The 25,559-nt window shown below is 40.9% G+C and overlaps 1 protein-coding gene across 1 annotated transcript; it reads left to right on the forward strand.

The window, feature by feature from the left end:
• The first annotated feature begins 6,026 nt into the window (after positions 1–6,026).
• Positions 6,027–24,630, forward strand: LOC138962175 (T-complex protein 1 subunit beta-like). Its single transcript, XM_070333899.1, has 16 exons — positions 6,027–6,158; positions 8,363–8,431; positions 8,744–8,809; positions 9,166–9,277; positions 9,553–9,629; positions 9,984–10,096; positions 10,516–10,642; positions 11,538–11,613; positions 12,129–12,229; positions 12,673–12,800; positions 16,459–16,562; positions 17,392–17,499; positions 18,759–18,899; positions 19,542–19,645; positions 21,718–21,817; positions 23,833–24,630. The coding sequence occupies exons 1-16, from the start codon at positions 6,156–6,158 to the stop codon at positions 24,003–24,005; spliced, it is 1,602 nt and encodes a 533-aa protein (XP_070190000.1). The 5' UTR covers positions 6,027–6,155; the 3' UTR covers positions 24,006–24,630.
• Positions 24,631–25,559: the final 929 nt, after the last annotated feature.

Below are 25,559 nucleotides of genomic sequence, written 5' to 3' on the forward strand. Positions count from 1 at the left end.
GTGTGTGTGTGTGTGTGTGTGTGTTTCAACGGTGGGGAGTACATCGGACATTTTGGGGTATTAAGGTCCCATTAGGGTATCATGAGCCCGTCCTCAAATTACACCACCAAGGTACCCCTATCTACCCCAGTGTGTGTTTTTCTTTTTCTTTTGCAGTTTAGCAGTTGCTGCTCACTCTGAAGACCCTGTGTTGTGATCAATACCTATCAGGGCTTCCTCAGTACATGACTGTGGTTCTGCTCCTGTGGTTCAGGCTCTCCATATCACTTAATTCTTGATGTGACACCTTCATTGTGATTGTGAGTTGTAAAAAAACCCACCATTTCATACTTTTTTCTCTGTCTTATCATCCATGAAGTAAAAGTGGCCACTATCTGGAGGCGTGGGGGGGGGGGGGTGGGTATAGGAGTAATGTGGTGACAATTATGATGTCAAATATATAATAAAATAAAATAATAATGAATAGCATTTATAAAGCGCACATCTTATCAGTTGAAAAACTCAATGCACTAACTCACGGATTCACCAAAAGCAAGAACAATCAAAGCATACACTACCATTTAGACCATTAACACAGAAAATTAACAAAATAAAACGAAATATGACAATTATTACCGCCCCCACCTCCACATACAGCCCCCCCACACACACACACATACACTCACCATCATCATACAAAAAAAGCCACTCTAAACAAACAAAGATAGGTGATAGAGAACAGCAAAAATGTCCAAGCAGACAGTTTCATTTTTTCAGTGATAGAACTTGCGAAACAAGTAGCTCTTTAGCTGAGTTTTAAACCCAGCCAAGGTAGGCTGATCTCTGAGATATAAATATACATATACCATGATATATACCATGTGATCAATGTGTGTGTTTGTGTCTGTGTGTGAGTGTGTGTGTGTGTGTGTGTGTGTGTGTGTGTGTGTGTGTGTGTGTGTGTGTGTGTGTGTGTGTGTGTGTGTGTGGTGTATTAACACATGCTATCTAATTTCTGTCGACAGGACCATCCAATATGCTGGGGGCCTGAAAGATTTTTTTCCAGCATGAAAATCAGGCATTTCCTCCATCGCTGTCATGTGAAGGAAAGCTGAGGTCGACAACAAAGTCTGCTCTTCTGGGGGTTTTGGAACCTCTTGTGCCACCCCCACCAACTGAGTTTCCTGAGACAGACACTGTCCCTGTTGATGGAGCTGCAGTTGTCCACTTCCTGAAGCCCCGCACATGCAAAACCTTCTCTTGCTATGCCTCAGAAGTCTTCCTTCCCTACATCAAGCAACTCCTGCAGAAAGCTTCTCGAATAGACATTGTCTGGGACAGGTACGCAAGTGACAGTCTCAAGAGTGGCATGAGAGAAAAAAGAGGAACAGGTCGACGGAAACGGGTAACAGGTGATGGGATCATGCCAGTTGACTGGAACAGCTTTCTCCGTGTCGACCAAAACAAACAGGAACTGTTCAGTTTCTTGGGGCAGAAGGTGATCGAACTTGACACAGACAAACTCGTCATCACAACCCAAGGCCCCATTGTTCTCTCCAACCGCCCACTTGATGCCCAGACAAAACTGTCACCCTGCAGTCATGAGGAGGCTGACACCAGATTGATTGTACACCTCTCCGATGCAGCTCAGAATCACAGGCGGATCCTGATAAGAACGGTGGATACTGATGTTGTTGTGCTCGCCATTGCTGCTGCTGCCCGTCACCCTGGGCTTGAAGTGTGGATCGCTGTGGGAGTCGGCCAGAATTACCGGTACATCTCTGCACATGACATCGCCAGCATGTTGGGACCAGAAAAAGCCAGCTGTCTGCCACTGTTCCACAGCTTCAGCGGCTGTGATACGGTCTCGTCGTTCAGCAGCATTGGAAAGAAAACAGCATGGGATGTGTGGTACCTGTTTCCTGACATCAGCGAGGCCTTTCAGTCTCTGTCAGAAGCACCCACAGAGATCTCCGCATATGACAGAGCCTTGCCGGAGAGATATGTTGTACTTTTGTATGACAGAACAAGCAACTTTCCGGATGTCAACTCTGCGAGGGGACACCTGTTTGCAAAGGTTGGCCGCCAGATCGACAACATTCCTCCAACTAGCGAAGCCCTTTTGCAGCATGCAAGGAGAGCTGTTTATCAAGGAGGACATATCTGGGGTCAGGCTGAAGTCGCCACGCCTAGTCTTCCAAACCCTGGCGACTGGGGTTGGCAATTTGTCAATGGTGCTTGGCAACCATTCTGGACTGCCCTGGACGAGGCTTCGAAGACATGCCGTGAACTGTGGAAGTGTGGCTGCAAAAAGGGATGCAAGAGCATGCGGTGCCGGTGTCGTAAGGCTGTGTTGAAATGCACAGCACTTTGCAAGTGCACTTGTGTCCCTGCATGCTGAATGGATCTTGACTGGTTTTGGAAATGGACAGCACCTGTGTTATGAACTATAATTATATCAGGTGCATACCTGTTTGACCTTGAACTTTAATGCACAATAATGTGAAGATATATACATAGCAGGTAATATGTTTACCAAATCCGGTATTCCCACTTCATGTTGGTGCTCAGAAATTAGCATTCCTAGAATTACCTGCCGGCACCTCTCGTTTGACCTTGACATTTGACCTTGAATGTACAATGACATAAGTGAATTAACTATGGGTGTGAAAGCATTACCTTATGATACTATCTATCACATTTTATGATCCAAGTACATATGGTTACTGAGAAATTAGCATTTTACAGTCACTTACCAAAACGTGACACTGACTTTCTATTTGACCTTGATCTTTGACCTTGGATATATAACAACATGTGTTATATAGTTCGATGTTACAACACTACTTCATGAGAGTGGTCGTGCAAATTTTGATGTTTGTAGTGCATATGGTTCCTGAGATATTAGCATTTCTAGGGTCAAATGGCGGCCATTTTGAATTGTTCTAAAAATAGATACTGAAAGTGAGAAATTGCGATGGCCGTGTTTCTAAATTTCTTTAGGATCACTTACTCTATCACTCTGCCAAGTTTTATAAATGTAACACAAATTTGAAAGATTTTGACAAATAGAACCCCTACTATTAGGCAAACAATGAAATCATGTAAAAGGTTGTGCAGGTTGAATTTGTGATCCCGGTGTGTAGACTGAACTTTGCTTGTAAAAACCATGACGTACCTCAGTCACACAAAGGTTCCCGGCCGCGCCTTTGTATCTCATCGCCACAAACACACACACACACACACACACACACACAGGACACACACACACACACACACACACAGCACACAGCACACACACACACATATATATACAGGACACACACACAGCTGACGATGCTCATGCACACACACGCTCTACAGGGGCGGACGAGGGGGGGGGGGGGTCTGGGATTTCCGGAACCCCCCCCCCCCCCCCCCAGCCAAAAAATAAAAATATTTGTGTTTTTTGGGGTTGAGTTTCAATTTTTGGGGTCTTAATCAGTGACAAAATCTGCTGCCTGAAACTGGTAATGATCATCCTCAGAATGCACCAGATTGCACCATTTTGCATCCTTTTTTTCAAAATTTCCCGGGGGGGGCATGCCCCCGGACCCCCCGTCGACTCGGCGCTTCGCGCCTTCACACCCATATCTTCACAATATACTTTTGGAACCCCCCCCCCCCCATAAAATGAACTGATCCGCCCCTGCTCTATCTATATATATATATACGACTAGTGTCTGTCTGTCTGTCTGTCTGTCTGTCTGTTCACGATGCACGGCCAAAGTTCTCGGTGGATCTTTTTCAAATTTGGACACCGTATTCAGCTACACCCCGGACACAACCTCATCGATGAGATATTTCAACACGTGCTCTCAGCGCGCAGCGCTGTGCGCGCTGAACCGATTTTTTTAATTTTTTTTTGGTTGTTGTTGTTGTCGGGATCCACTACCAGTAACTCTTCCTTATCTTCTCCAGTGTTTTCAGCCGCGATTATCTCCCTTCCTCCGTGTGGCGTCAATCCATATTCCCGTTACTACGTTACTATTTTTAGAATGTCACGATTGCACCCGTAAGTTGTTCTTACTGTAAAAGTAAAAAGGTCGAATCAATTTATAGCCACGCGAAAAATACACTGTCATCTATCTCTATATATTTATAGATATAGATATATATATACATATATATATATACGGCTTCTCTCTGTGTGTGTGTGTTTGTGTGTGTGTGTGGGCAACACCTGTGGATTGTAGAGTTCTGTTTGTGATGTGGTCTAGTGGAATTGGTGTGTCAGTATGGTGAAAGCGGACAAACACTCAAGTCCTTAATGGCTCAAAACCGTAGGACTTTTAATATTAATATTAATTTTAACGTGTCAGTATGGCTTGGTGTGTCAAAGCGGACAAACACTCAAGTCCTTAATGGCTCAAAACCGTAGGACTTTTAATATTAATTTTAACGTGTCAGTATGCCCACAAGTCGCCAAACTGTACATATTGTTTTTATTACCACGGCCTTCGTGGCTTACATCTTAATCCTTTTATTTGTAAAAAGTTTTGAGATTTATTGTTCGTGTTCCTCTTACTTGCTCATCTATTTGGTTTTATTGGTGATCCTGAAAGGTTCCACTTTTTAACTCGATTTGAATTTTTAAAAAAATCATTTTACAAACCCGTTATTCAAGATATAGAATACAGACTTATAATTCTTACCAAGAAACATCTTAACTACTTTTCATTTTAACAAATTCCACGGCAGAGCATTATCAACTCAACCCCACCCCCTGCCCTCCTCTCCTTATTTTTTGTTTCTTTCTTTCCTCTTTTTGAAAGCGGACAAACACTCAAGTCCTTAATGGCTCAAAACCGTAGGACTTTTAATATTAATTTTAACGTGTCAGTATGTTCAGGCCTTCCTTCGAGAAGCCATAACAGTTAATCTCAATCCCGTTTGAGTGGACTTCGCCTTCAAAGGTGATTGTGGTGTTTAGGCACTCGGTTACATTTGGCGTCGTCGACAGCGATGGGACTCGACATGAAATGTTCAGGCCACTGAATCATTTTCGTGCTGTTCCCATTCCACCTGGGAGTGACCTAAGTTCATTCAAAGGGGGTCGAGTGTGACAGGAAGACTACCGTAGCCCTTCACAGCAGACTCTGCAGAGTTGTTCGCCTTAGAAGTTGTGGGCTTTCCTTGCATGTACCCGTAAGTTGTCCTCACTGTAAAAGTGAAAAGGTCGAATCAATTTATAGCCACGCGAAAAATCCACTGTCATCTATCTCTATATATTTATAGATATAGATAGATAGTATACGGCTTCTGTGTCTGTGTCTATGTGTGTGTGTGTGTGTGGAGGCAACACCTGTGGATTGTAGAGTTCTGTTTGTGATGGGGTCTGGCGACTTTCTTCTGTGAATGTTCTGGCATTTGAGAAGCCATAACAGATAATATAGGGCTTAGAAATAAGCTCTAAAATTCTCAATCCCGTTTGACAGGACTTCGCCTTCAAAGGTGATTGTGGTGAACCGCCACGCTGGCTGTCTCTGACTCGCGATTCACCCCGGCGAAGCCGGGTATTCCTCTAGTCTCTCATACATTCCACAGAGATATAGAATAGTTCTACACGCACACACCACACAGACGTACAACACACACACTGAAACATTCAAAGCCAGTGGGGATCCCGGGACCCTCTAGGGGAGGCGTCCGTGGGGACCCCTGGTGAGTTGTTGTTGTTGTTGTTGTTGTTGTTGTTGTTGTTGTTGTTGTTGTTGTTAGCATTCGTCAACCATTAGTGACCTCCCTTGATTAGAACGGTGGCCATTGATCAAATCGAGGGAAGTCACCAGTGTCTGGCGAATGCTTGTATTCCTCAAGCAATAGTTACTTCCCTTGATGCGTAGAACGATTGCATTATATTTTATGCACAGTCATACTGCAGGACAGTTAGATATGTGACGGGGAAAGAAGAAAAGGTTCTGGAATAATTTGTTGGGAATTCTAAAAGCAAAAATGCAATAAAGAAATGGATGAACATTTTTAGAGTGGAATTGAATTAAACTCTAACTCCGCTCCAGACTTTCCAGTCACAAGCGAGATCGCACGAGACTTCCAGTCGAAGCTTTGGAACCTTCTGCAACAACGTGATTTACTCTCAAAGACCGGCGTGTTTGTAACACACAACATATTCCAAAATGGTGAGTGATCGAATTCTGTTTAAGCTTTTCGGTTAACAAAGCAGTTGGAATTATAATGAGTCGTCGAATCATAAACAACAACGCCAGTTTATTCCCTCACTTGCTGTGTATTGCCTTCACGTGGTCGCCATGCTTGTCATGTCGACTGCGTCTCTGCCGACTGCAGGTTTCGACTCGAAACGGCACTCGTGCGGTGAAAGTTCTCAAAAATGAACCGATTTCGGATGAAAACAGGTCGAATTTACCAGAATCGATGTATGTAGTTACAACCGTGAGATCTGTGTTTTATATTCTTAATCATACTTCAGTTCTAAAGTCTAGCAATGATGTTATAATTACCATGGCACCAGAAGAAACACCATTTCCTCTGTAATGTTCAGTAAGCCATTGGAACTTACCATTATCCTTCTTTCTTCGGTTTTACTTCTTTCAGTTCTTCTATTCAGCAGTTATTTTGCCCAATTAGAGCTTTGAGAATTAAGAAAGATCAAACAATTAAGTAACATACATGTATACTACTACATTAGTAGTAGTACATATAGCATTAAAAAACAACAAAAACAAGAAAATGTTTTCAGATAAGATTGCCTTGAAAATTAAACTGATGAATGTCATATTTCCTATTTGGTGGTATTTTCAATAGAAGTTGCTGTTTTATTTTCAAGTTATATGAAATTTTGCATACACAATAGTCAATATGCCACAACACATACTGGACTTAATCAGTAAATTATAGGCCATAACAATTATTAACATGTTCAAAAGTTGATGTTCTAAGGTACAGTGATCAGATTGTAGTAAGTTGCAGAGTATTGTTGGAGCATATACATTATTGGTCTGAATGCCCTTATATGTACTAATGTAGGCTCATAAATAGTAAGAAGTAATTAAAGAAAACAAAATTAATGAACTCACAGAAAATGGACAGTGTTTCAACTGTGCTATTTAGGTCTGTTGATTGGTACTTGAGCAGCGATTCTTGGGTGACATTTGGAGAGCTGCATGGTGGGCAAAGACATGCTGAAACAGTTCTGACAAATAAGATAGTCGCCAGATATGCTAACAAAAATAGCCTAGGCAATATTTACAGACAGCATACCTGACACTCATGCATTGCTGATCGATTTCATTGCCTGTATAACTAGTTACTACAGACCTCATTTGACATTTTTCAACTTGCTGTCAATATCTGTTTTCGCCAACCATGGAAAATCCCGTTACCACTGATCGAGAATTCGATGGTGTGTACGATTAGCACTTTCAGAGCTAGAGGCATCATCAGGTTGTGTAGCAGGCACTATAAACCCAAACGAAGCCAGCGATGTGGTCTTGGTAGATTTCGTATGTTGTTTACTTTTTTTCCCTTTAGACGCCATTTTGATCATAAGCACATGGCACGCATCAAGGGAAACTATTCGTTATTGCATTTCGGTTGTTGCCCCTTTACATTGTTGGGGAAGCTTCTTCAGTTCATGGCCGTCGGCGAGCGGCGAGTCTGAGCGCAACTAAAATAGGGTTTGCTTCTGAAAGTACATCGATGTATTTTTTCTACACTGCTCAATATCGAAACCCAATACTTCCATCAGAAATTCTTGAACTTTTTATACTCCCAAATGATTTTTCATTACGTTTTTTTACTTCCAAGCTAAAAAAAAAATGACGTAAAAAAGATGTGAAACACTGTGTGTGTTAAAACCATCAGGTACTGGTAGACCAGCTGTTTTATTGATGGGTATAATCTTCTTCTTCTGCGTTCGTGGGCTGGAACTCCCACGTACACTCGTGTTTTTTGCACAAGTGGAATTTTACGTGTATGACCGTTTTTTACCCCGCCATTTAGGCAGCCATACGCCGTTTTCGGAGGAAGCATGCTGGGTATTTTCGTGTTTCTATAACCCACCGAACTCTGACATGGATTACAGGATCTTTTTCGTGCGCACTTGGTCTTCTGCTTGCGTGTACACACGGGGGTGTTCGGACACCGAGGAGAGTCTGCACACAAAGTTGACTCTGAGAAATAAATCTCTCGCCGATCGTGGGGACGAACTCATGCTGACAGCGGCCAACTGGATTTAAATCCAGCGCGCTACCGACTGAGCTACATCCCCGCCACAGGGTATGATCTGAGAGCGAGAGTAACTGCAGCAGTAAAACAACGTGAATTTAGAAATGCACATTTCAGTGGTGTTGTTTTTAATTTTCAGGTTTCTTTAAATCCTGTACAAATCCTCAATATGGGGGCAGAAGAGGAAAAGTCAGAGACAGCTCGTATGGTGAGTAAATTTTTTACTAAATTGTTGAATTTCTTTTTATATTCATATGTGTATTTCGTTTTCTTTTAATTCCATCCAATGTTTCATGTATTCAAAGATGTGATGTAATTTTCCTTGTCATTATGTGTTTGATGAGGTTCTCATAGATCAGTGTTGAGAAGAAAAAAAGTGTAAGGGTGCTTGTATTGTTCATTGTGGGATACGTTTTTGTTCTTGGCCTTCGTGTATTTTTAAAGATTAATTAAGATTCAGGCCTTGTTCACAACTGTACTAAGATAATGGTGATGTAAAGAATGTTATGCTCTCTTCCAGTCTTCGTTTGTTGGAGCAATTGCCATTGGAGACCTGGTGAAAAGTACTCTTGGTCCAAAAGGAATGGTGAGCAATTATTATGTTCATTTTATTAACTGCAGCTTCCCTTTATTTTCAGTACCATACCTGATTTGGTTATTATTTCTTGAAAAAAAAGACCACACAAAACGTGTGTAATGGAGTTTTGTGTCAGAATCAGATACTTTGTAGTTTTCTTTTTACCTCAGTTACTTTTGGCACTTGGCTGTGGTGGATCTCTGGATGTAGTGTTAAAAGAATGTTGATAACCAGAATGTTCTCTCACGTTATGATCATGGTGGTGGTTTTATTTTTAAACTCATTTTCATTGTGAATTTATAGCTGAGTTACATCTAATTTTTTTCACAGAAAACTTTTCTAAGGTAACCTTTTACTTTTTCCAGGATAAGATTCTGCAGAGCAGCTCCAACAATGAGACAGTGCAGGTGACCAATGATGGTGCTACCATCTTGAAGGCCATCGGTGTCGACAACCCTGCCGCCAAAGTTCTTGTTGGTAAGATCATATGACCTATGAAAGTAGATGAAATTGAACGCTGTGTGTGTTTGAGCTCTGCTCTGTTGCTTGTCTCAATTTTTCCTTCTTTTTTTGGATTATATGCTTGTGTGTGTTTTGGAGAAGAGCTGTATCCATTTCAGTGAGGTAAGATTGGGGGTTAAAACTGTTGCCGTCAATTAACCGATCATACAAAATATCAAAGCAGAAGTTTATAAAACATTCTTCATACTTTTTGATGTTTGTGTATGACATTGATTTACTTTGCTTTTCAGACATTTCCAAAGTCCAGGATGATGAGGTTGGAGACGGAACAACATCAGTTGTTGTGCTTGCCTGCGAACTTTTGAAGGTAACAAGCATGGGCATGGCTGTGTTGTGAATTTATAATCGGCGAGACTTGGGTTTTGCTATTATTGTTTGATGATAAAGTACAAGTAAATAGAGTTTTTCTTCCCCACACACACACACACCCCCAATTTTAAATTGTTGAGACCATGTGAAGAGACAGGTCACTCAATGATGATTGGCCTACTATGTCATGTAGGGTTGTTTGCCCCCATTTTAGTAAGAAACAACAACTTCACATCCCTTAAAAACTTGACCTCGAAATTTGTCTTTTCACACAAACCAGCATCTGTGCTGTTTTTTCGTTACAATAACTGAAATCTTACAGAACATTAAAATGTAACCCTGTACATTCCAGGAGGCTGAGAGCCTTGTCAGTCAGAAGCTTCACCCACAGACGGTAATCGCAGGATGGCGCAAAGCTGTGGACGAGGCAAGGAGAGCGCTGACGGAGAGTGCAAAGGACCATGGGTTGGTTTGGACTTCCTTCATACTCTCTTTACAACAACAAAAATTGTAGTTTTGTCCCCAAAAAATGAAAAGGGTGCGTGGTTTGACATTGCACTTCTTGGTAAGTCATTTGATCAATTGATACAGGTTTTGATGGGGATTATACATTTCTGAGGTTTGACACGCACACAATGGGAAATGGAGGCTGTTCTGTTTGGATATGGCAGCACTTGTAAGTCATTTCATACGGTTTGGTGGTCCTCTGAAAATGGAAAAGATACGATTTTTGTAATTTTTTGAAACATTGAATACTGACCTGTAAGTAATGCGAGAGGACAGTGACTTTCCTTGCCTTTTGTGGTTGTTGGATTTGTTGGTCTTTTTTTGTTTTAACACTGATAACATTGTGAGACTTTCATGAGTGATTTATTGATGTACAGGAAAGATGCCAAGAAGTTTCGTGAGGACCTGATGAACATTGCTCGTACCACCCTCAGCTCAAAAATCCTTACCCAGCACAAGGATTACTTCGCCAACCTAGCTGTGGATGCCGTTCTTAGGCTGAAGGTTCGTTTTGAAAAATAATCACTGGATTTTAAAAAAAATCTAAAGTGGTACGCCACTTGACCACCTTAAATGTGCAGAAATCAAATCTTTCAAAGTTAGGGCTCAAAATGGAGGTAAATTTACAGAGCTTATGGACAAAGTCAGCAAACGCAGGGTGTTCAAGCTGGGGAATCTTAAATTGGGAGTTCTTAACCCTTTGTCTCCAGCACAGAACGACGCTGTCACCAATGCCGTTCCCATGACATGGGAGGTAACTCCTTGTTTTCAAACTTAAAAAATGTAGCAAATAACCACAGCAAGTTTTCCAAAACTGTAAGTGCTCAAACCTTGCAGAAACTAAAATAGGTATGAGTCATATAACATTGTAACCAATATGAATGTAAAGTGAAAGTAGGTAGCATGATGTAAAGCGTACATTTCTGGGCACTATCTGGTGCTCTTGGAGGCATGGGGTAAAGAGAGGGGTACCTCAGTAATCATTATCAACATCATATTCATGATAGGATGAACAATAATAGAGAAAAGAATGGGAAGCGTTAAGGGAAAGGCACTTGTTTTTGTGGTGCTTCAGTTTCATGTATTATAAGATATTGTTAGTCTAGTTTGCATGCTGGTAAGAATCAGTTTGCATTGCAGGGGGTCTGTCATCACAGGTATATTTTGGTCAAGATATGGGCAATGGGACACCTGTGGTGGGAGGTGTTCTCTCAATGGGCAGGGTAGGGCCTCGCATGGCGGACCCACACTGTATTACGATGTCCTTGGGTATCGCACCACAGAAGGAATGCAGTGCTGGTGTGTGTGGATGTATGTATGAAGGCTGCAGTAATTTGGTCTGTGAATTCTTTTAGTTCTTTGCTGAGGTTTGAAGGATTTTTTGTTTTGAACTCCTCAGGGAAGTGGCAACTTGGATGCTATTCAGCTCATCAAGAAGTTGGGAGGGAACCTCAGAGACTCCTATTTGGATGAAGGTCAGTTGTTACGTGAAATTTATTCCGTTGAATATTTGTTTGAGCTTGTCCCTTGGGAGTGAGTGTAAGCCTGTTACCGCAATGTTAAGGCTAATTCTTGGTGTCACGGGGCAGTGAAATATTCTGCCTTCTGAATCTAAGACCTAACAATTGCTTCTCTGCACGTTGATTTTCATTTTCTTAAAACTCCTCTACTCTTAAAGTTTTCACACAACATGCTTTACTAGATTTAAGAGAGAAAAAGGTGTCTGAACTTTAGTAAGCCAAATGTTACATAGCGTTACTGTAGCTGTAACTACAGTTGACTATAGATATTTGGCTACATTGTCATTGTGTGAATTTTGATGGGAAGTTGGGATGAAAACTTCAGCCTTTGTCTGATTCACCATACAAGTTAATTGGTCAAGTGTTGAAAATACAAGTTAATTAGTCAAGTGTTGAATAATCAAACTGTCTTATCTTCATAAAGTTACAGATCATGTTCAGAAAACCACTGGAATTTCTGTTGTGACCAGGTTTTCTTCTGGACAAGAAGATTGGAGTGAACCAACCAAAGAGATTGGAGAACTGCAAAATCTTGATCGCCAACACACCCATGGACACTGACAAAGTCAAGGTATGTGAAACAAATCTTTGTTCATGGGTCTTTCGTATGTTAAGTTTGCATGGGGAACAATGCCTCCATCTGGCTGAGGTGAGGTGATAAAAGCTTCCTGTATTTATCAATGGTAATGGAATAGGCTATGAACTATTCATTTTTGCATGCTGATTTGTGCTGTTATAAAGAGCGGCTTTACAATCAAAGAGGAGCCTGACAAAAACATTGGTGTGACCTTTTGTGTTTTTGAATAGATGCTGTTCACATTGGGTAGTTTCAAACATTGAATACAAAAGTGTTGCTGAGAATATGTAGTGCAACATGCTGAATTAGATCGGTGAAAGCAAATCCATTTGGTTTCGTCTTTGTTCATGCGTTTGGGTCACATGTGCAAGTGGATGCTGTGTTTGATTAGTTTTTGGTTTGTGAAAGTTAATCAGTTTGTATTCTTTGTTTTTCAGGTCTTTGGAACACGTGTGCGGGTGGATGCTGTGTCCAAAGTCGCCGAGTTGGAGTTAGCAGAAAAAGAGAAGATGAAGGACAAAGTGGATAAAATCATCAAGCATGGCTGCACTGTCTTCATCAACAGGTATAATTGACAGAAAATGTTGTAGCGCAGTTTTTTTCACTACCAGTTTTGTGTGTCACATGGGCAAGCGGCCAGGGCATTGTGTATGTAGATTTGTCAGTTGTAGCTGTGAAACTTTCCGTTTGCTGGGACACTTTCCTTAAGTTTTATTTGTGCAGACATGTCAGTAAAGCAGAGATGTTAAGTGAAATGCATGTTTGTGCATTTACTATCAGTCTATGGGTCATTATTGGCTCACGTAAGCAGGGATGTCGTTAGGCGTCGGACATCGGACATATAACGATGAAAATCCCCAAATGTCCGATTCACATTGACGCATGTCGGTCAGATGTCCTCTGGTTTTAGCCTGAGCGTGGTCATTGTCCGATATGTACTCCATTCCTTCGGACAGCGCGATATTCGTTAATTTTAATTTCAAGATACAAATCTTCTAAAAGACCGAACGCTCTCGTGTTCAGCTGACACTGAAGTTGCCAGTGCCGCGTGCGGATCTTTTCTTTTGTCGGGAATTCCCAAACCGTTTGCGGTATGCGCCGTTTGGGTATAACCGTCTCGGTGCAGCGCACTGATCTAAAAATAGTGGATTATTTTTAGATCAGTGCATGCTACAGGAGTACGGGAGACAACTCCAACTGACTAAATTTGTCGTCTGCTTTTGTTTTTGATACGAGACGAAGCACTGAATTATGCCGCTGAAAAAAACCCTAAAGCCTGAAAAAGATCAGCATTAGGTCAAACCGATCATTTTGTTTTTCAACTTTTATCCAAATCTTGCAGTTTGTAATCAAAGTAAGAGCTCTGAAGTTGTTCATGTTGGTTTCTTTTTTGTGGTTTCTTTGAAACTGAACAAATACAACATTATACGCACACTGACACTGTGTTGATGTATTTACTATCATTATGTGTGTGTTCTTCAGCGCGCGCGAGTGGGTGTGTGTGTGTGTGTGGGCGCATGACTTTGGAACAATTCCATGGAATGTGTTATAAGCTGTTTGGCGCAAAATCATAATGTCCTATTACACTTTCTGAAAGCGGTCAAATGTCCTATTGATGCTGAAGAACTCAGGACATTTGTCCTATAGGTATGAATTTGTAGCAACATCCCTGCGTAAGTGTAGCCTATGCGATCGTAACTTTGTCTGTCTGTGCGTGCGTGCGTGTGTGTGTATGTCTGTGGTAGAAACTTTAACATTTCGTCATTTGAAGACGTCACATTATGGCGTAAGAGGGTTAGATGTCGCGCGAAGGAATTACTGAAAGTCTCGGTCATTGTTTTTTGAGCGGGCCGAGACTAGTTGGCAGTCATGTCTGTTACACGACACTTGAGATTGCCACAAGTTCTCAAACGTCGTATAGTTGTGTTCTTTTATTCTACGTCGCCCGTCTTCGCAGCAGCAGAAAACAACTCGTCAAATTGAGTTCGAGGATTTATTCAGCATTCAATACATACAACTGCACAACGTAGCAGAACTCAAATAGAAGCTTTTTTAACATTCAAATCGCGCTGGCATATATAGTAAATACTCAATCTCGAGAATATTCCAGACCGAACACGATACAACTACATTATACGAGCCGTGCATGGACTAAACTAGCGACATTCTCTCTGACGTACATCAAAAGCGCCGACACACTTAATCCGAACGAACGCCACGAACTCACGACTAAAACAGCATGGTAAACAACTTGTTTTGACAGGACTAGAAAGTTCACCTGCATTCTCGTCCAAGCATAAATATTGTGTTTACAAAATATAATATCGGTACTTTCCCACAAAGTACAAATAAGTCAACTACATGCAACACACAAAACTGAACCAAAGCTCAGCAACGGTAGCGTTTCCTAACAGTGTCGTAGATTGTTGACACTCTCTCTCTCTCTCTCTCTCTCTCTTTCTTTCAACTTCAGGCCCTTCAAGCGTTATTGTAATTCAATCAAGTTTGCGTTTTAATGAAACAGATCCTGTGATTGGTCAGAATTAGTTTAATCTGTTAGTGTTCTGATGTAAGTCAAGCAGTAGATAGGTTAAGCCTATTTTAACATACTGGAAACTGGTAATCTTCCAGTAGGTATTAATTTAGTTTTACTAAAGCCTGCTGGGACACAAGTAATGGGTTAGTGCATTTGTAAACAGGAATCGCTTGACAAGTGGCCCCCTTCATCCCCCCCTTCCTCGTCCTGATATGGCTCTGCGTAGTCGGCTGGACGTTAAGCAACAAATAAACAAACAAACAATTGGTCAGAATGCCCCAACTCATTAAAAATTACCGGTCATTAATTGTCGATAACCACTCGCAAAAAAATCCATTAACAACCTGCTGGCGAGGCGCATTGATACAGCCTCAACTAGTCTCGGTTAGCTTTGAGGGTCATTTTACAAGTAGGAAATATGAAGGCCAACGAGATACCAAGACCATAAGGTATGCGAAGTGATGACGTCGAATACCTGACGTAAGTTGATGCATGAATTCGTCCGGACTACGTCAGTCAATTCCAAAGATCGCTTTTGTGATGAAAGAATTTGTTTTGGAGTTTGCTGTCCAGAAACCCGTCAAAAAAGAAGGGAAAATGTGTGTGAAAGAAAACAAAACAGGAGCAGAGTGATACGATAGGAATACAGAGACATATTTCTTGGGACTTGACCCTTGCAGGTAGGTGGACTGAAAGTAGTGTGTGAACAGAACAGAACCAATTCTGTCTGTTTACAACCGCATGAAAGCAGGAAAGAGATCGTCGTCAGATTGAATTACAATAACATTAACATGCTTCCATTTGAAACTTCTCGGTCTTCATCGTGGATTGACGCCCTCCCAAAGTCTAATTGAAGCCCTCCGTCGCTTCGCTCCATCGGGCTTCAATTAGCTTTTGTCGGGCGTCAATCCACGATGACGACCTCGAAGTTTCAAATGGAAGCATGTTAATGTGTAATTATTCTGGTTTGTTTCGTTTTGGTTTCATTTTTCATTGCTCATTTTTCTTTTTGATTTATCTCCCTTTCCCCCTTCTTTTGTGCTTGGAGGACATCATCTTCTCTGATAAGTCGTTTTGATATTTGTATTGTTGTTTTCATTTTTTTTTTTAACCTGTTGAAGACCATTAGGTCGAAGCGTTGTTCATTGTCATTTGTTTGTATATTTCGTTGCGAGTCCAGAATATTCGGTATTACTCTTAGTCGTGTCCCTGTAAGTAGGCTACATGCAGACAGACAGATCTAGATCTAGTGTCTCGCTTTCTTGCACAGTGTCACCTATGCTTACTGTGTGTGTATGTGTGACGGAGTGATTGAGTTTGTGTTACTGTTTGTCTATTTCTTACGTGAGCCTTGAAGGCTTCGCCTCTTGTTTATGTACAATCTACTGCACTTTTTGACTCGCCTGTGTTACCAGTGAGTCATAGTATTAACTGATTCAGTAGTGTTCGAATGTACGGGTGGTGGACCGCCTCAGTCTGTGAACAAAAAATGTCAGTTTTGGTTTTCTTGGATAGCGTTTGCCTTTCTTGTTTTCTGTTGGAAGAAAATAATCCATGAATAGATGGCTGACCTTATGAGCAGAGCAGTGAATAGGATTCTTTGGTGAAATATAGCAGAAATTCCTTTTTGGGTGAACATTACCTTTCATATATTGTACTCATTAAGATGTGATTCTTTCCTTTGCAGACAGTTGATCTACAACTACCCTGAGCAGCTGTTTGCAGATGCTGGCGTCATGGCCATCGAGCATGCAGACTTTGAGGGTGTTGAGCGTCTCGCTCTTGTCACAGGTGGGTGCATCAAAATACTGTTTGCTGGGCCTTGGAAATAGACGTTTAAAAATGGTTTTCTGGGCGATTGATGGACACAGCTCTGTTTCTTAAACTACTGAAGTATTTATGAAGATTTGTTATTGGTACCTCCCCCTGCGGGTTAGGGGGAAGAATTTACCCGATGCTCCCCAGCATGTCGTAAGAGGCGACTAACGGATTCTGTTTCTCCTTTTACCCTTGTTAAGTGTTTCTTGTATAGAATATAGTCAATGTTTGTAAAGATTTTAGTCAGGCAGTATGTAAGAAATGTTAAGTCTTTTGTACTGGAAACTTGCATTCTCCCAGTAAGGTCATATATTGTACTACGTTGCAAGCCCCTGGAGCAATTTTTTGATTAGTGCTTTTGTGAACAAGAAACAATTGACAAGTGGCTCTATCCCATCCCCCATCCCCCCCCCCCCCCCCCCCCCCCCCCCCCCCTTTCCCCGTCGCGATATAACCTTGAACGGTTGAAAACGACGTAAAACACCAAATAAAGAAAGATGTTATTGGTACCAGTTGACACCTGTAATTTTGTGGCGGTCTTGCTTGTTGTGACTTAAATTAATGTCAGTAGTTTTGTGATAGATAATTCAAATACTCGCATGAGTGAAGTATACCATGTGAGTATGACCTTTGAAGTTTTGAGCAGAGAAAAAGTGACAGTGGGAAGGGTTAGATCATGAATGTGTTGCAACAAGATGACCATGTCTTCAATGTGATTATGGCAGCCTTCTGCAGTTATACTGGAGTTAAGTAGCAGTATTTTTTGTTTGATGTTAAGAATGTTGTTTTTCTGTGCCAACAGGTGGTGAAATCACATCCACATTTGACTGCCCAGAGAAGACAAAACTAGGTCATTGTGACACGATTGAGGAGGTGATGATTGGCGAGGACAAGCTCCTCAAATTTTCAGGTATGCCACTTGCATGAAAACTGTCAAGTTATGTCATGATTTATATAGTTTTAATTGGAGAAATGTTTGTCTATCCATGAACGACGGTCATCACTGAATGTAAAGACGAGCTAACACTGACAGCTGGTTCCATGCTTGATTCTATATTTATTGGATCTTTGGACTCTCTCCCTTTCTGAGAACTAGAAGAGCAACAAGTGGCGTAAGGCGAAAATACAACATTTAGTCAAGTAGCTGTCGAACTCACAGAATGAAACTGAACTCAATGCAACGCAGCAAGACCGTATACTTGTAGCATCGTCAGTCCACCGCTCATGGCAAAGGCAGTGAAATTGACAAGAAGAGCGGGGTAGTAGTTGCGCTGAGAAGGATAGCACGCTTTTCTGTATCTCTCTTCGTTTTAACTTTCTGAGCGTGTTTTTAATCCAAACATATATCTATATGTTTTTGGAATCAGGAACCGACAAGGAATAAGATGAAAGTTTTTAAATTGATTTCAAAAATCTAATTTTGATAATTTTTATATTTTTTATTTTCAGAGCTTGTTTTTAATCCAAATATAACATATTTATATGTTTTTGGAATCAGCAAATGATGGAGAATAAGATGAACGTAAATTTGGATCGTTTTAAAAAATTTTTACAATTTTCAGATTTTTAATGACCAAAGTCATTAATTAGTTTTTAAGCAACCAAGCTGAAATGCAATACCGAAGTCCGGGCTTCGTCGAAGATTACTTGACCAAAATTTCAACCAATTTGGTTGGAAAATGAGAGCGTGACAGTGCCGCCTCATCTTTCACGAAAAGCCGGATATGACGTCATCAAAGACATTTATCAAAAAAATTAAAAAGACGTCTGGGGATATCATACCCAGGAACTCTCATGTCAAATTTCATAAAGATCGGTCCAGTAGTTTAGTCTGAATCGCTCTACACACACACACAGACAGACAGACACACATACACCACGACCCTTGTCTCGATTCCCCCCTCTACGTTAAAACATTTAGTCAAAACTTGACTAAACGTAAAAACAGTGCAGGTTTAATTGTGCACAGAAGTCTGCAAGAATTTTTGTTTTCTTGTGTGGTGGTTGTTTGTTGGGTTTCTTGTTTTTTTTGTGGTGTGTATCGTAGAGCGTTGGTCTGTGTGTTGTTCAGTTGTCTTGTTTGTTGTAGTCACTTTGTGTTGGTTGGTTGTTGCATTGTTGTGTTTGCAGCGAAAGGTGTGAATAATGGATGAGCTTTATGGTTGACAGGTGTTGCCCTGGGAGAGGCATGTACCATAATTCTGCGTGGAGCCACTCAGCAGATTCTGGATGAAGCCGACCGTTCCCTGCACGATGCCCTGTGTGTGTTGTCTCAGACCGTCAAGGAAACTCGCACAGTTTATGGTGGAGGTAGGTGGTCTTCTATTGATGGAGGATAAACACGCACACACACTCGCACCCTTTTCAGGACTCGAAGAAAAAAATAGAGAAAATCAGCTCTTAATAGGATGGTCTCTTTAAATGGAAGTCATTGTTATTTACAGAGATTATGAACAGAGAAACTAGGGGTCTAACAGAGTTACTGTCTACAATACAATACCATTTAAGCAGTCGTTTCTTGCAAATGTTGTCTTAATGATTACTTTTGCTGGAGGTGCGACCCTTGACTCAGTTGGCAAGTGTTATAACAGCCACAGGTGCATTGCAGTGCTGTCCTTTGTCTGAGGCAGGCATGCAAAGCATGGCGTGGCAAGCGTTGAAAGCTGACACTTTTTGCTGTGACTGGTGCTTGTATGTTTTGTTTGCTTGAGCCCTCTGGCGAAAAGTTGTACCCTTAAGCTTAGCAAAAGCACTTATTAAACCATGAGGAGAAAAAGGAGTTCAAAACATTGCTGTCAGCTCTGCCGTGCAGTCATAGTCTACTTGTATCAATATAAACTGTGGACTTCTTCATACATGAACATTTGAAGCTCCCTGGCTCCTCTATCATTGTACGTGTCATTGATGAGTTGTTGCTTGTGACTTACATTCACTGATGGTTTGTTGTTGCAGGTTGCTCCGAGATGCTGATGGCAGAGGCCGTGTCTCAGCTGGCAGCCAAGACACCCGGCAAGGAGGCCATCGCTATGGAGGCCTTTGCCAGGGCACTCAGAATGGTCAGTCTGCTCTTGTTGCTCTTCTCTTGCGTATGATGAATTGTGTGCAAAATGTAGCAGATGCACCCACCTTCCCTTGTGCTTGTGTCTTCCTGTTGCCCCTAATGCCCCTGCCTCACCACCCCGCTATTACTTGACGGCAACTTCCCTTTCAGATTTAGAATATATATATATATATATAACAAAATCAAGGAAAAGAAAAGCCAAACAAAGAATGTCAAGTGGCAGCCCAAATTTTCGACCTGTTGCCAGGCCTTCCTCAGGGGCGAGTAATTCTGCGAGACGCCAATTCATGCATCAATTATTAAGCAACACAATACCATGGTTATTTCAGTTACGAATCACAAAGCAAATACAGGCATGGGAATTGTCCGCCGAATGGCGGATTTCCGCCGAATTTTTTTTTTGTTCCGCCGAAAATGCAAAAGTGTCCGCCGAAAAAATAAAGGGGGGAGGCACACAAAAAAAGCACCGGTTACTTTGGCCTTTGCGCAAAAGCCCGCGAAAACTTTCCGTACTTTGTTCACGCACTGCTACCGCCCGCCTCAGTTATTGAACTATTATGTTTGAAAGTAAACCAGATTGCACAGATTGTGTTACAAGTTACATTTTCCTGTTTGTCTCAACAGATAATTTTTTTTTACAAATTTAAACCATATATAATACATGTAAGCAAAATTTGGTACATTTTTGTACTAAAAACTCTGATTCTAAAAACAGAATTTAATGGCAAACTTGGAGCTCAGATGACACCAGATTGCACCATCTGGGTTCTTTGGAGAAAAAAAATTTCCGGGGGGGCATGCCCCCGGACCCCCCTAGTAAGGCTAGGCGCTTCGCGCCGTCGACTTGACGCTTAGCGTCTTCAGTTATAAATTTTCCGCCTTTTTTACAATTTTCAATTCCCATGCCTGCAAATATTTCAAGGATAAAATTTACATTCAAGCTTAGATCTACTTTCGTTTTGATTGTGATCAAAACAAATGTACACGTGCGAATTCCAAAGTTATTATGTCAAAGGTATACATATCTTGTAGTGACGTATTTGTCTCTGGTGACGTAATTTCAAAGTTCGAACAAAATGGATACTTATTCGCGCCGTGAACAGGCAAAAGTATCATTCTAATGTCTCTTCACTTATGCGTAAGTACTTTAACACATTTGTTTATGCCAAAGGTTTGCATAAAGATACAACACTTAACCCTTCGGACAGAATACATAAACAATATGTATCGCAACTATATGAATTCGAAGATCAATAGAGAAGATACACTAAGATTTAGACATCTTCATGCTCATGAACTTTTGATAAACATTCCGACAACCTTCTTCGATGACAAATTCTTACTAAAATAAATATATATATATATATTTTTTGCTTGAAAATAACAAAACCCTTACCGTATGTTCCATTCTTTTTACTTTATTGATAATGATAAAAACTGATGACCCAACTATGTTAATTACTTTTTTCTCCTTCCCTTTCTTCCTTATTTGTTATGTTGTTTTAAGTGGGGTTTTTGGGTGTGATTTTTTTTGCAGTTTCTCTTAGTTAAAAGTGCTGTTTATGCCAACTTTCCCCCAACTTTCAAGCGATTTTAGTCGGTGGCAAGTCAAAATTAAAATTGCTGCCCATGTGAACAGCACAAACGCTTTTAAGCGGTGATTCGCGCCAGACTGTACCATTCGGGATTGTCCGGTCATCTTTGTTGTTTTTCGGAGAAGGGAAGTAACTGCATTAGCGTGGGTTGGCTAGAGCTAACCAATCAGTAAGAAAAATCTGCGCAAAATCTTTGACAAGTCCCTGCCGAGTCGAGCAGATGGCTGGGGCCGTTCACATGGCAGACTTTTCGACGACTTGGTCTCGACGTCTCGAGAAAGATTTTTTAATGACTAAAGTTGGGGGAAAGTTGATTGGAAGTCTGCCACGTGAACAGCACTTAAAGCTATTACTACACTTCTACGCTAAAGTGGCCCAGACTAAGTAACCCAAGTTTTTGTGGGATCTACTACTGTCCTTCATGTTGTGTTTGACATGACACCTAATAACGTAATCTCTTTGTGTGTGACAGTTGCCCACCATCCTTGCTGACAACGCTGGTTACGACAGTGCCGACCTGGTGGCACAGCTGAGAGCTGCTCACACTGAGGGCAAGAACACATTTGGCCTGGGTAAGAACGCCTGATTTCTTGTGTTTGTGAGTAAGTGTGTGTGTGTGTAAGAAAGCAATAAGCTTTGGTATGTATGCACAACAGATTGAGTGCATGTGTTTATTAGTAAAACAAAACCCTTGGCCTGAGTATTTATGCACAGCAGTTTGTGTGTATGTGTGTGTGGTGTTTTATGCTGTTCTATTGGGGGGGGGGGGGGGGGGGGGTTGGTTGGTTGGTTGGTTAAAGGGAGGTTCCACTTTACTATCATGTTCAAGCATACTGTGTTCAATAGACGAATTCCGGAGAGAAAAAACCGCTGTCGTGGTGGTTTTTTTATGGGGTGTGGAAGAGTTGCTTTTCTCCTTTTTACATTTAGTCAAGTTTTGACTAAATGTTTTAACATAGAGGGGGGAATCGAGGCGAGGGTCATGGTGTATGTGTCTGTGTGTGTGTAGAGCGATTCAGAGTAAGCTGCACCGATCATTATGAAATTTTTCATGAGAGTTCCTGGGTATGATAGCCCCAGACGTTTTTTTCATTTTTTGACTCACATGCGAAGCAAAAGTGAGTCTATGTACTCACCCGAGTCGTCCGTCCGGACGTCCGTCCGGAAAACTTTACCGTTGGATATTTCTTGGACACTATTCAGTCTATCAGTACCAAATTTGGCAAGATGGTGTATGATGACAAGTCCCCAAAAAACATACATAGCATCTTGACCTTGCTTCAAGGTCAAGGTCGCAGGGGCCATAAATGTTGCCTAAAAAACAGCTATTTTTTTTACATTTTTCCCATTTTCTCTGAAGTTTTTGAGATTCAATACCTCACCTATATATGATATATAGGGCAAAGTAAGCCCCATCTTTTGATACCAGTTTGGTTTACCTTGCTTCAAGGTCAAGGTCACAGGAGCTCTTCAAAGTTGGATTGTATACATATTTTGAAGTGACCTTGACCCTGAACTATGGAAGATAAGTGTTTCAAACTTAAAAATTATGTGGGGCACATGTTATGCTTTCATCATGAGACACATTTGGTCACATATGATCAAGGTCAAGGTCACTTTGACCCTTATGAAATGTGACCAAAATAAGGTAGTGAACCACTAAAAGTGACCATATCTCATGGTAGAAAGAGCCAATAAGCACCATTGTACTTCCTATGTCTTGAATTAACAGCTTTGTGTTGCATGACCTTGGATGACCTTGACCTTGGGTCAAGGTCACATGTATTTTGGTAGGAAAAATGTGTAAAGCAGTTCTTAGTGTATGATGTCATTGCTAGGTTTAGTTATTTGGTCATGTAAAGGTCAAGGTCAAGCATGTGAGTCGTATGGGCTTTGCCCTTCTTGTTCGATAAATGTCTTTGATGACGTCATATCCGGCATTTTGTAAAAGTTGAGGCGGCACTGTCACACCCTCATTTTTCAATCAAATTGATCGAAATTTTGGCCAAGCAATCTTCGACGAAGGCCGGACTTTGGGATTGCATTTCAGCTTGGAGGCTTAAAAATTAATTAATGACTTTGGTCATTAAAACTCTGAAAATTGTAATTAAAATTATTTTTTTATAAAACGATCCAAAATTACGTTTATTGTATTCTTTATCATTTTCTGATTCCAAAAACATATAAATATGTTATATTCGGATTAAAAACAAGCTCTGAAAATTAAAAATATAAAAATTATGATTAAAATTAAATTTACGAAATCGATTTAAAATCAATTTCATCTTATTCCTTGTCCGTTCCTGATTCCCAAAACATATAGATATATGTTTGGATTAAAAACACATTCAGAGAGTTAAAAAGAATAGAGATATAGAAAAGCGTGCTATCCTCCTCAGCGCAACCGCTACCGCGCTTTTCTGGATTGCTAATTTCACTGCCTTTGCCACGAGCGGTGAACAGACGATGCTACGAGTGTACGGTCTTGCGGAAAAAATGCAATGCGTTCAGTTTCATTCTGTGTGTTTGACTGAGCTTGACTAAATGTTGTATTTTTGCCTTACGCGACTTGTTTTCTCTCTTTAAGACATGGATCAAGGTCAAATTGGCAAGATGGATGACCTTGGAATCACCGAGTCCTACCAAGTGAAGCGACAGGTTCTGGTCAGCGGAGCAGAAGCTGCTGAGATGATCATTCGCGTCGACAACATCATCAAGGCCGCCCCGCGTCAGCGACCAAGAGATGATCGCTGTCATTAATCAGAAACTTGTGTGAAGAGTTTTGACGTTCATGTGTTTTGACATCGGTTCCTCATTTTGCTTGTGCGTGAATGGAAATTCGTGTGAAGATATGTCTGTGGATGTTACCATAAGGTTAATAATGCAAGCCAGTCACTGGTGTCTGCAATATGAGGTTTAAAAATCTTTGAGATGCATTTAACATCATCTCTTGCCAATAATCCAGGGGATGTTAGAAGAAAACATGCTTGTGTAGAAACATTGTGAATGTAATACATTTGGCTTTTGTGTTAAGGTCAACCTCATCTCGGGTAAAGTTCCTGAACATTCTTCGTCAGTTGAATATGTCTCTTTGCAATTTATGGTAATTTAAAACAGAGACATCAAAGAATATTTGCTTACATTGCCATGTTGGCATTCTTTTTGGCTCATAAAGTTCTCATGATATTGAGAGAGTTCTGCTTTATTGATGGTCTGGCATTTAATTTATTAGGGAGTGGTGGTGAGAGATTGGCCTTGCTTTGAAGGGTTATGAATTAATGCCAGAATCAGACATACACTGTGGTGTTTGCGACACTGTGAAAATGCTTTCTTTGTGTGATATGCCCTTTTATACTGAAATACATGTAAACTTTTGATTTATGAATCTGTTTGCTGGTTGAATTAATGAAAGTGAATGTTTGTATGAGCGGTATCAGTGTGTGTGTAGTCTCATGTGTTTTTGTTGTCTGTGGTGTGTGTGTGTGAACACCAAAAGACCACACAACCCCCCACGGGTTAGGGGGAAGAATTTACCCGATGCTCCCCAGCATGTCGTAAGAGGCGACTAACGGATTCTATTTCTCCTTTTACCCTTGTTAAGTGTTTCTTGTATAGAATATAGTCAATTTTTGTAAAGATTTTAGTCAAGCAGTATGTAAGAAATGTTCAGTCCTTTGTACTGGAAACTTGCATTCTCCCAGTAAGGTAATATATTGTACTATGTTGCAAGTCCCTGGAGCAAATTTTTTATTTGTGCTTTTGTGAACAAGAAACAATTGACAAGTGGCTCTATCCCATCTCCCCCCTTTCCCCGTCGCGATATAACCTTCGTGGTTAAAAACGACGTTAAACACCAAATAAAGAAAGAAAGACCACACACACAAAATCAGTCTAGCTTTAAGTTTAACAAAAAATGGAGTGATTTTATATGAGATGTCAATCCAGAGTTTCTGAAACATTTGTAACATTTAGTCAAAAATAGCTCGCATCATACTCGAAAATTAACTATCGAATGTATACAGCTGAAATACAAAGCAACTGCTAATTCAAATTTCAACTCTGTAACTCTTTGAACTCGGGCTACATCACCTGTTGTTACTCGTTACTTTATCGAAAGTACCATCCTTCCCACATATGCGATCATGTTCACAACCACAGATCTGTCCATGAAATGGGAGCATCCTTTCCTTAAGACACGTTCCAAAAATCAACAGCGTGGCTGCAATCTGTGCACAGTGGGAATTTCTTGCTGACTTAATTTAGCAAATTGACATAGGTGTCATCTTCGACATTAATTCTAACAAAGAAAAAATC

Source organism: Littorina saxatilis, linkage group LG3 (genome assembly GCF_037325665.1).
Source record: "Littorina saxatilis isolate snail1 linkage group LG3, US_GU_Lsax_2.0, whole genome shotgun sequence".
In the NCBI taxonomy this organism is placed as follows: Eukaryota; Metazoa; Mollusca; class Gastropoda; order Littorinimorpha; family Littorinidae; genus Littorina; species Littorina saxatilis.

What these genes read in the sequence shown, in the direction of transcription:
- LOC138962175 (XM_070333899.1), top strand. An exon ending in TGCCGCCAAAGTTCTTGTTG is followed by an intron (nt 9,278 to 9,552) that starts GTAAGATCATAT and finishes TTTGCTTTTCAG; the next exon opens with ACATTTCCAAAGTCCAGGAT. An exon ending in TTGCCTGCGAACTTTTGAAG is followed by an intron (nt 9,630 to 9,983) that starts GTAACAAGCATG and finishes TGTACATTCCAG; the next exon opens with GAGGCTGAGAGCCTTGTCAG.